The 12,093-nt window shown below is 42.1% G+C and overlaps 1 protein-coding gene across 1 annotated transcript in view; it reads left to right on the top strand.

Moving 5' to 3' along the window:
* The window catches only part of Tbx20 (T-box transcription factor 20), a 40,942-nt gene extending 35,396 nt beyond the window's left edge, over positions 1-5,546 (top strand). Inside the window, exons 7-8 of the mRNA XM_048337793.1 lie at positions 3,548-3,660; positions 5,206-5,546. Of these exons, the coding sequence (XP_048193750.1) occupies positions 3,548-3,660; positions 5,206-5,546 (454 nt within the window). The remainder of the gene's footprint in view (positions 1-3,547; positions 3,661-5,205) is intronic.
* The last annotated feature ends 6,547 nt before the right edge of the window (positions 5,547-12,093 follow it).

The following is a 12,093-nucleotide window of genomic DNA, read 5'->3' on the forward strand; positions in this document are numbered from 1 at the left end:
TGTCTCTCTGCGTGTCTCTCTGTCTCTCTGTCTCTCTCTCTCTCTTCCTGTCTTTCTTCCTTTCTTTCTGTCAGTCCTGCTGGGGCTTGAACTCAGGGCCGAGGTACTATTCTTAAACTTCTTTTGCTCAAGGCTAGCACTCTACCACTTGAGCCATGGTGCCACTTCTGGCATTTTCTGTTTATGTGGTACTGAGTAATTCCTCAGCCCAGGACTTCATGCATGCTAGGCAAGCACTCTGCCACTAAGCCATGTTCTCAGCCCTTATTATCATTCTTGAAATACATTGTTATAAAAAATATTTTTTAAAGTGAATCCCATCTTGGAAAATTAGAAAGAGGAAAATAGCAAAGTATTTATTGTTCTCTTTACCATAATTTAGAACTCACACTTAAACAAGTATTTTGTAGTTTTACATTCCCTTTTAACCCAATTGATATGGAGAATGTAAAATTTTCTCCCAAGTTGTACACTGTCAATTCTAATACGTGTTCAACAGCAATGATAAATGTGTAATAAACATGGAAATAAAGTTTAGTTCTATTTAAAAAATTTTTTTCCATCAAGCAAACTTCAAGACTTCACTGTTAAGGAAGAAGTCATTACAATTCTACCCAAGCTCTTTTAGATATTTGAAGGGAAGGATTTTTTTCTTCTGTTTTGGTGGCAGTACCAAGGCTGGTACTCAGCTTGAAACTTCACTTTCTTACTTGGTTTTGTGCCACGACTGCAGTCTAGCATTATGCTTGCTAATTGGAAGTGAGTCTCACAGGCTTTTCTGCCTGGGCTGGCTTTGAACTGCCAGCCTCTTAAGTAGTTAGGATGACAGGCAGGAGCCCCTGGTGCCCCAGTAGGGAATACTTATAAACTAGTACTATGAGACCACCATCACCTTAATACTAAAATTAAAGATAGTATAAAATAGAAAACTATGTTCCAGCATTTACAATATAATTGACTTGAGTTAAGCTCAAAAATGCAAGATTAGGTTATTATTTTAAGTTCAGTCTGTGTAACTGACCATATTGGTGATTCAAAAAAAGAAAACCATTTGATCATCTCAGTAGGCAGAAAACACACACACACACACACACACACACACACCATTTAACAAAATCCAGAATTCATTTCTGATTTAAAAAAAAATCTGAGCAAACTAGAAATGGAAGGGAACCTTTTCAGTGTGATAAAAGGAATCTACAAAAAACCCTGAGGGCTAATGTTATACCTAACAGCAAGCAACTGAGTGCTCTCTGCAAGATAAAGAATAATCACAGATGTCCACTCATACCGCTGCCAGCTGTACAGGGAATTGTAGCCATTGCAGTAAGCCAGGAAAAATAAACAAAATTAAGAAAGAGTAATAAAGATGGGGTGAATTTAACCAAAATATATTATATGCATGTTGTACCTATCACAATGAAATCCCTTTGTATACTTAATTTATACTAATAAAATGTTAAGTATCATTTAACATTTGCAAAGAAAGAATTAAAGTTAACTCTGTTCACAGACATTGTGACTACCTATAGAGAAAATTCAAATCTACAAGAAGGGTATAAGCTATTTAGCTATTAATCTGGTAACAACTACAAAGCTTTGCTGAGAAAAGACCTAAGCAAATGGAATATATTGCTTCAATGTGAAGATAATGGTTCTATACAAATTGATCTATAGATTCAAGCCCATTCTTGTTCAAAATCCCAGTAAGTGCTTTTCTTATAGATATTAGTGAGGTTCTATACTTCATATAGAAAGCAAAGTAGAACTACAATAGCCAGAAAAACTTTGAAAAACAAAAAAAGGTGAATACAATCTCATTTCAAGACTTTTAACTCTGTAGTCAGTGCAATGTGAATCTAGTGCCAGTATCTATAAATAAGTGAAGAGAACAGAGGGGAAAGGGGATCAAGAACTAGGCCTGTCTCCATCCATTCATCCATCCATCCATCCATTTTGCTGGTTCAGGGGCTTGAACTCAAGGCCTAAGTGCTGTCCCTGAGCTTCTTTTTACTCAAGGCTAGCGTTCTACTACTTGAGCCACAGTGCCACTTCTGGCTTTTTCTGAGTAGTTTATTGGAGATAAGAGTCTGACAGACTTTCCTTCCTGGGCTGACTTTGAACAGCGATCCCCAGATCACAGGTGTGAGCCATCGGTGCCCAGACCTCCATTATTTTTTGAAACTATCTCTCCCCTCATTCATGTGGATGCACAGTTTCTGCAACACCAAATGGGAGGCATCCTTTCCAGGTGAAGTAGAAAGCGTTACATTTTGGGAAGTTATTATGACCATTTGTTTTCCTTATTCCCTAAGTATATGGTTGGGTGTTTGGTTTGTACTTCATTCAACACAAATTTAAAATGCCCTCAGCGTTGTTCAATATTGAGCAAAAGATGTAATTCAGTGTTGATCTTCATATCACCGGTTTTCAAAATGTATGCTACATAAACAAATCTGTTAACAGTATGAACTTTTGACTTACGTGACTTCTATTTGAATGAAATAGGATCAAATGGTCTTATGCCAAAATAATTTTGTTTTCAAATTAACTTCACTCTTGGGTTCATCCATGAAGTTGTAAGTATCTTAACTTTTCTATGGGCTTAAGTTTCTTAAAGTTTGTTTACGTATTCCTTCCCAGATTTTTGTAAACGTGAATCTTAAAGCAGTAAGCATCTCCATATTCATAATCGAAACTCTCTATATTGTCACATAATCTATGCATTTATTTGATTTGTTGATCAATGCTGAATTGTTTTCTGGCCTTTTTCCTTGTAGTATTGGGGTTTAGATTCAGAGCCTTGCCCTTACTACATGGGTACTCTATTGCTTGAGCCACACACCCGAGGCCTTTCTGCTTTAGTTCATTTTGCCAGCGTCATGCTCACATTTTTATTCCTGGGCTGGCCTGGACCGTGATCCACCTATTTATTACCCTTCCTGCATAATCGGGATGTCAGGCAGTTGACACAATGCCCTTTTTTATCCTTGTTGATATGAGGTCTTATCATCTTTTTGCCTGGGCTGTTGTCAAGTCATAATCCTCTCCATCTCCACCTTCCAAGTAGCTAAGGATTACAGCAGTGAGCCACCAGGCCTGGCAAAGTCAATTCTGTTATGTACATTTTGGTGACCTTTTCTCAGATGCTGAATCTATGCAATTTGAATGAGTTGACTTTTGTACAAAACATTAGCTGAAGTCAGTGTGGAGATTCATTGCAACCCCAGCTTGCAAGTTCCTTCGTTCCTTCTCACATCAATAGGTTGCATATTCTTGTGGCCAGATTTCCTAGCTGAGCCTTGCTCATCTTTGTCCTCCACTTGGGGGTCTTCAGGATGTTGTCTTTACTTCTGTTACATTTGCATGACTCCTGGTCATATCCTCGGAGTCATGCCACAACAGAATTAATGCACACATTTCAAACGTCATCTTTCCCTGGCAAGGCTTCATTTTAGCTGAGAAAACAGATTTCTAGACTAATGAATCATCATGCAGACCCACTGAGCTCTGTCGTGGACTCAGGATGCCTCCCTTCATGCCCTAGGGAAAGTGTGGAGAGCCTGATCCAGAAGCATTCCTATGCCCGCTCGCCCATTCGCACCTATGGAGGAGAGGAAGAAGTCCTGGGAGATGAGAGTCAGACAACTTCGAATCGAGGTAAGGCAGCTCCGGCCTGTGGGACTGCAGGAAAACTGCACTCTGGAAGGAGAATGAAGGAGGTGATGAGAGGTCTAGTCGTGGGGTTCAGGACCTTTCCAGGAGAGGCAGCCCCCTCTGATCCTCCCCTACTTCCTTACTCTGCCAGAGTCATGTGATCACACTGCCTGAAGGTACTGGGAATTCTAAAGGGACACTGAGCTGCTGAGCCTCCAGTCAGCCATTGTTGTCTGCGATTTATTACCTAGAGCTATTGGATTTTAGGACACAGATCCTTTCTCTTTCTGAGCCTCAGCTTTATCATCTGAAAATTGAGGAATCTGTATGTTATACCAATAATAGGAATGTCTTGTTAGAAACAAAGATGACAACGGAAAACACTTGTCTTGGTGAAAGGGGTTGTGTGGAAGCAGTCAAAGTCATGAGTGAGAACCAGCCATGTTTCCATCAGGAAAGTGATTCACCTGGCAAGAAAGTCCAGATACAGAGGGCAGAGGAACTCCCTTCTGGGAAATGAGAAGAGCCCCTGGCATTGTTTCACATCTGTGATTTGGAAGACTGTAATCATGAAAACATAAAACTGTCTGTGTGTGTGTGTGTGTGTGTGTGTGTGTGTGTGTGTTTGTGTGTGTGTGTGTGTGTGTGTGTGTGTGTGTGTGTTGGTCCTAAAGCTTGAACTCTGGGCCTGGGCTCTGTCCCTGAGCTTCTTTTGCTCAAGACTAGCTCTCTACCACTTAAGCCTTAGGTCCATTTCTGCCTTTGTTTGTTTGTTTGTTTTTGTAGTTTATTGGAGATAAAGTTTCATAAAGTTTTCCTGCCTGGGCTGGCTTCAAATCTTGATCTTCAGATTCAGCCTCCTGAGTAGCTCGGATGACAGGTGTAAGCCACTGGTGCCCGGCAAAACATGAAATATTTCTTATAACTCAATTATTATTCAAATGAGCCACTAGCTAGCAAACTTGCTGTCAAATCTTGCTTAAACTTGTCCAAGGGTAGGTGCTCACTGTGGCTTTGGACAGACCCCAGGTAGCTTTGCAGTCTCTCCTAATGGGTCTCCCACAGCAATTAGAACACATAGTAGATCTTTCAGGCTCTTTTAAAGAGAATCTGGCCACTTTCTTATAGGCAAGATCTTACACTGTGGTCATTCGGTGAGGTATGTGGGTCATCTATCAAGTCCTTTTTCTGTGTAGATTTGCTCTATGACAAATCAACAGATCTCCTGCTACTTGCCTTTTTTTGTGTGCATATTCTGAGGATTGAACTCAGGACCTAGGCTCAGGTCTCTGAGCTTTTGTGCTCAAGGCGCTACCACTTTGAGCCACAGCACTATTTCTGGCTTTTTTGAGAATCTCTTGGATTTTCCTTCCCAGGCTGGCTTTGAGCCTCCTAAAGAGCTAAGATTTCAGGCATGAGCCCCTGACTTCTGCACTCCTGGTTTGCCTTTCTGAAAGACAGGCCCATTAAATAAGTTTGAAAGTTAACAGATCTTTGCAGATAATTTGGTTCTGGATCTCTATATTTAGATGGTGTTTTCCCTTGCAGGTTCGGCCTTTACAACATCTGACAATCTGTCTCTCAGCTCCTGGGTGTCATCGTCTCCCAGTTTCCCTGGGTTCCAGCATCCCCAGCCCCTGACTGCTCTTGGTTCCAGCACCGCCTCCATAGCGACGCCCATCCCACACCCCATTCAGGGGTCCCTGCCTCCATATAGCCGGCTGGGAATGCCTCTGACACCATCAGCCATCGCCAGCTCCATGCAAGGCAGTGGCCCCACATTCCCTTCCTTCCACATGCCTCGGTACCACCACTACTTCCAGCAGGGCCCCTACGCCGCCATCCAGGGACTCCGCCACTCCTCCGCCGTGATGACACCCTTTGTATGACTCCTCTGAGGTGGGAAAAGCTATATCCAGAAGGGTTTGGAGACAGAGGACAGGGTTGGATGGGGGGATGAGGGCCCTGGGAGCAGGGGCTCTCCAGGAAACTGAAGAGGATATCTGAACTCTTGATCAGACTCACAGTGAAAAGAATGCGCCATGAACCAGGACTCACCTGTCATCAGGAGCTTGAGTTTTGAAGAGAATCAGTGTAATGTTAATGTTCTTAGTCAGCTGAAGTCCAACAACTAACCAATAAGATGACGGTCTCCTCGGAGAACCTAAGAAGACCGAAGAATGTGAAGGCGTATTCTTCCTCCTGGTGTGAAAAGATGTTGTTGATACAGTGATGTATAAAGTCAGAGTGTATAGGTTTTCTTTCTGCTTTTCACAGGTTAAAGAATCTTCAGAGAGGCAATACCATATAGCATACTGACCTTTGATCTCACTCAGATTCTCCCTATAGGACATAGGAGCCAATAGAGAAATACTTGTAGTGCTGTAGCTTACGCATGTTGCGTTTCTTCTTAGGCTAGTTTGGAGAAGGCTCTTAGACTAATGCAGAGTGGGTGGATGTGTGCTGATGCCAGCACCACATTCTTCTTTTCCATATGGAAGGGCCACCATTCCACTCCTCTACAAGCTTTGGTCTCTCTTCCTTATTCTGTCTCTCAAAACCACTTGCTAGTTATGTGAGAAAGCCCATCCATGTACAGTTTTCAAGCAAGAAGCTGCCAATGTACACCCTTAGCCTGAGGTCTGGGTTTTCTGGGATGCACTGTAAACTCACTACCCATTCAGCTACTTCAGACACACCTGGGCCCGGTGATGTGCGAGACTTTCTCCTGCAATACCGACATGGCTGTCCTCTCCTGAAGGGAATTTCTGTCATGGGAGCTAACATCCTCTTATTTTCACTTTAGCTTTGGGAAACTTTATGGATACTAAAGTGTATGCAGTCAAACTCTCATTTTGGATAATTCTGCTTTTGCTGATTGGCAGGGATTTGGAAATGACTGTTCTAAATGCTTGGGTCATCATGCTTTAATAGATGCCCACAAATAGAATCAGACCAACCCTTTTCAAACACTGTGCCCTGTTTCCCAACTTGTGTTCTGTTCTTCTCAGGCCTCAATAGGACATTGCATGTTAACTCATTGAGCCTCTGATGGCAACACCTGTGGTTCTTATAAATACATCAGAGTCCCATCCCTTTCATTTTCAACTCTTACTCTCTTAAGCCTTTCTGTTACTTGTATAATAGTAATGAATTATATTTTAGTCCTATGTAACCCATATGTTATTTTTTTGACGATGTGTATCTTAGCATTTACAGTCAGAGTAGCACATTGCTTATTTTGCAGTAGTAGGGTTTCCTCATGATAGAGATTTCATAAAGCTTTAGTCTTTCAATAGTCTTTCAACTTCAGATATAATGCATTCCAGCTACAGGATATGATTTGTCTTCTCAGCAAGTCTCTTCCTCCCCCCCCCCGAAAACTCTTTATTGTAATTTAATTTTTAATGTAATTTTCATTTTACTGTGCTCTTCCTGCAAAAGCACTGAGTCAGTTAGAAGTGAGGGGATGCATTGGTCCTGATGGTAGAGACATGGATTTGGGGTAAATGCAATATACTTATCACGTCTGACTCCCTGGGATTTTGATTGGTTGTTTTAGTGTCAGGCTTTTCCACATCTAATGCCCCTTTGTGGGGGGCCATGTCCAGCTTAGGAAACAAGGCATGTGGCCCAGCCTGACTCTGAGATGCTGTTGCAGCTGGATTTTGGCAGAGACCACTCCTTCTCCTTCCCCACAATTACTTCCAAAGAAGCATGGGTCACAGTCCCAAGACAGACACCGAAGGTTAATTTCTAGCTTCTTGCATGACTTCTAGTACCCAGAGAATGTTCTTTTTTAAATGAAGTACTGGTGAGAGTTCCTTTTAAAAGACTGAGGAATGCTGGTTAAGGTCTGCATCCACAGAGCTACCATGGGAGTTTTGTATTGAATAGATGACCGGAATTGCTCCTTTGAATACAGAGCTCTATTGCTTCCACAGAAATAACCGGACATGTCATAATACACAATATGCTGATATAGTACTGGTATCTTAAAGTGAGTCTGTATCTGAATTTTCTTTTCAAAGGAATGAAAGGCTTATTTGAATACTACTTTGACAGTACTTGCTCATCAGTGTGCCTCAAAGTAGGTATGGATGTTTGGGGATTTTTTTTGGAGGGGCAGTTAATTCTTTTTGTGCCAGTATTTCCTTACTTTATAACTATGATTTCTAACTAAGCAATACAAGACAAAAAAATAAGCAACATGCTTAGAGGAAAACAAAGCATGTTGTTTGACAGCCTCTCACTTCGAAACTTGTGAATTGGATGTGTTTAGGCATGGTTACTATGTGCCTGGGAGAGAAGAAGACCACTGTGTTGGGGAGAGAGGGTGGGAGGGAGTGGTGCTACACCCATCAGTAGGGGCAGCCATGGGAAGCCAAGGGTAGAAATGGACCCGAACTGAGCCTTTCCAAACTATCCTGAGTATTGATTGTTATTAACCCTTGGAGACTTTACTGCTTAAAATTCCAATGTCTGTTCTACCAAATATAGATGAAAAGAGCTAGATATTTAATTAGATGACCAATGGGAATGATAATGACCCTGAAATAGGAGATCCTTGGAATAAAATCATGGCTGCCCCTCTATATGTCTGCACATGTTACAGTGTTGGAAGGTAGTGCTCTGATTGTACTTACAAACTGATCTGTTGAACTAAAACTCCTTTGTACAACTACTTAAAGATAATTTCTTTAAAAAATACTACTATGCTGAAGGGAGAAGGGTAGTGCTTCTGAAAAGAGGTCCTGTTTGGGCCCTGCTTTGCCAAATGCTAAGGGGTGAATTCATAACTTAGCAGGTTCTGCTTTGTGATGTGTTCTGAAGCATTTAGCAATAATTATAGTTTCAATTCTATTTTTTACTTATACAGTACATCTTTCCTGCCCATCCTGTGTAGTACACTGGTAAGTGTACTCAGCTTGTGTGTCTAACTTACCACAAACTATTAGGTCTAGATGAATGACTGTATTCCACGGATGGTCCCTTAGTAACAGGGGGATGGCAGTCAGCACTCATCCCTAATGGGCTGGCACAGAATGGATGATGTTAGCAAGTTTTGGAGCAGGGAAGCATCGCTTAGTAGATGTCTTTGGCACAGGTTTGCTACAGGAGTTCCATTCCCAGAGCATTCCAACCAAGATCTTCCTGCTTCCACCCATACCCACATCTCTGTTGTTTCATTTTATTGAACCCTTCAAACAAAAAGGAAAGCTTTTAACAACCCAAGACATAGACTTGGAAGTAAAGTGTCTTCATCTCTTACTGCTCGTGAATTTTCCAGGGAGATGTTAGACTCTTTATCCCATTTCTGTACTTTGCATTAGCTTTTCAGGCTGCCTTGGGCATATAAAGTTATGAACTTTATATATCAAATAGTTATCTAAAATTCAGACAAAGTGGCAGGAATGACTTTGCACTGCATTAAATACACATTAAATACAAGCTTAGTGGAGACTTGGGAATGAAAGTTCTAAAAATTCGGTCACGTGAGTGCAGGTTTATATATTGCAAACAAACTGATGCTTTTTTTTTTTTTTTGTCATGAGGCTTGAACTCTGGGCCTGGGTGCTGTTCCTGAGCTCTTCTGATCAATGCTAGTGTTCCATCACCTTGAGCCACAGGGCCACTTCCAGTTTTCTGGTAGTTAATTGGAGATAAGAGTCTCACAGACTTTCTTGCCTGGCTGGCTTTGAACCTCAATACCCAGATCTTAGCATCCTGAGTAGCTAGGATTACAAGCGTGAGCCACCAGTGCCCAGCTACAAACTGATGCTTTTATTCAATAACTACTGGCTATATAAAGAAAAATTTTATCAGATGAATACAGAATTAATATAATTATTATAAACAAAACAATACTCTACCCTAAATCTAGGCAAAGCATGAGACACAATGTAAGATTTTCATCTTGCTCCTGTAGAGAGCTGTGCCTAAGGGGAAGAGACGTTTTACAGAAATTTCTATATTATTTCAGGATGAAAAATATTTTTTGCAAGCAAGCCAATGGCAAGATACAAACTTTTAAAACTTTAGAAAAACCATAAAGCCCTTTCTTCACAACATATTAGTCTAGGCCAGTTGAAAAAACACTTACCTTTTTCCAGCAGGTTTAAATATAAAAAGTTCATTCATTTACAAGTATTTGATGGGTAAGCAATCCATTAAGCCTTTTCTAGCCTGATTTTCTTTTTTTCTGTTCCTCAAATAATTTCAGTCCTCTCCCCCGTGTGTGTGTGTGTGTGTGTGTGTGTGTGTGTGTGTGTGAGAGAGAGAGAGAGAGAGAGAGAGAGAGGTAATACCTCTGGACAAAAAATACAATTTGTTGTATTTTACATCTGATACATTAACATGTTGTGCTTAAGTTTAAATTTTCTTTTTTGGGAAGCCTAAAGTTCTTATATTGGCTATGGGATGAGCGTGGGTCTGGCCTCTTTAGTATGTGCTATCACAGTTTTCTGTTTGCTTTGTCTTTTTCAGCTGTGTAATGAATTGCCTGAGAGTGATCACTGGGATGGGGGGAGGGGTGCTGGGGTGGGAGGCGGGCATGGGAAATATTTTATGGAGAAAAGAAAAGAAGCTATAAGCCTAATACTATGAAGTAACATCTAATGAAGTTCTTTTTAAGTGCAATATATTTATTTCTGCTAGAAATGTATTATCAACCTTATGTAATATTTGAAGCATAAACATGTTATTTGTAAACAGCTTAAAATTATATATTACCCTAAATTGTACAAAAGTACAGATGCGTGCATACTTCTTTCATTAAAAATGGTGTGATGCTGGGCGCCGTTGGCTCACACCTGTAATCTTAGCTACTCAGGAGGCTGAGATTGGAGGATCATGGTTTGAATCCAGCCCAGGCAGGAAAATCCCCTTGAGACTGTTATCTCCAATAAACTACTCCAAAAAAGCCAGAAGTGGCACTGTGGCTTAAGTGGTAGAGTGCTAGCCTTGAGCACAAAAGCTCAGGGACAGTGCCTAGGCCTTAAGTCCAAACCCCAGGACTGGCAAAAAACAACACCAAAAATGGCCTCTCTCTCTCGTGGGGCACAACTGCCAGGACGCCTTGCATCATTATGTGGCGGTTCTAGCTAGTACCACCTCTTATCCCAGCGCTGGGGCTGTGAGGCTGGTATCCCCGCCTGCCTTCCGGTCTGGAACCGGAAAGACGGCTCTAACCAGCCCCGCCTCCCAGCCTCAGACCCAGCGTGCGCCAAGATGGCTGTGGGTGATGAACCCAGAGGCGGTACTGAGGGCCGTGATGTAGATGTAGGCCGCCCTTAGGGAGGTCCCTTGGAGCTCCAACCTGACAGACAGGTCAGGTGTCCATTCATAGTCCCTACTTTGGTGCACGTATCCCTCCCCTTCCGCCGCCCTCCGACCCAGTAAAACAGCTCATTGCCGCCATTAACAGGTGTCCATTCATAGTCCCTACTTTGGTGCACGTATCCCTCCCCTTCCGCCGCCCTCCGACCCAGTAAAACAGCTCATTGCCGCCATTAAAGGAGTCTTAGCGCTGACTGGCTCCCAGGCTGTGTGTCCTCCATCAAGAGGGGGGCTGGGTGGCAGTCTGCCGGCCCTCTTTTCCTCTTCTTGGCCTGTCCTGGTGGGGCGTGTTTTCCCATCTTTCTCGCAGGATAGGAGAGCCCGGGAGGCTAAATCCCCCCCCCCTCTCACAGACACACACACAAAATTTCATATATAAATGAAATTACACATTTACACCTTTTATTATCTCATGGACTGTGACATTTAGTACCTATTTCCTCAACTGAAAAAAAAAACCAATAAGATAGGATTGGCTGAGACACAATCTCACAAATGAAATAGGGGCAACACATCTGGGCCCTCCCTAGACTCAGCCACAGGACTATGGTGCAGTGTCTTTCATCACTCTTGAAAGACCGTTAGCAAAGACTAATCAATCTCGTGTACCCATTTTCCTATACATGTCCCTTCACCCATTATGTCCACCTAATGAACCCTTCCAGGTGGTTGCCTTTTCTATTCCCATGCCAAATGATCCTGACATCTCCCTAAAGCTAAACCCCACCTCTCTTGTTCCAGCCACAAGCACTGTGATAGACTGTAATGGCATTATAGGGAGCAGGTAGGCCCACAATAAGACTAGCATTTTTCCCCCAACAGGACACTCTGCCAAAACATTTGGTGTTATCATGTTTTCCACTTGTACATCTGTCTTATTATTCTGATTACTTTTATGCGTGTTGGATAACAATATATAGAACATTTGTTTGGGTACCTGTGGCAGGCTGGCGTTGGTGGCTCATGTCTATTTAATCCTAGCTACTCAGGAGGCTGCCATCTGAGTATTGCTGTTCAAACCTAGTGCAGGCAGGAAAGTCCATTGAGACTCTCATCTCCAGTTCACCACCAAAAAGTCAAAAACAAAGCTGTGGCTTC

Source organism: Perognathus longimembris, chromosome 2 (genome assembly GCF_023159225.1).
Source record: "Perognathus longimembris pacificus isolate PPM17 chromosome 2, ASM2315922v1, whole genome shotgun sequence".
Lineage (NCBI taxonomy): Eukaryota > Metazoa > Chordata > Mammalia > Rodentia > Heteromyidae > Perognathus > Perognathus longimembris.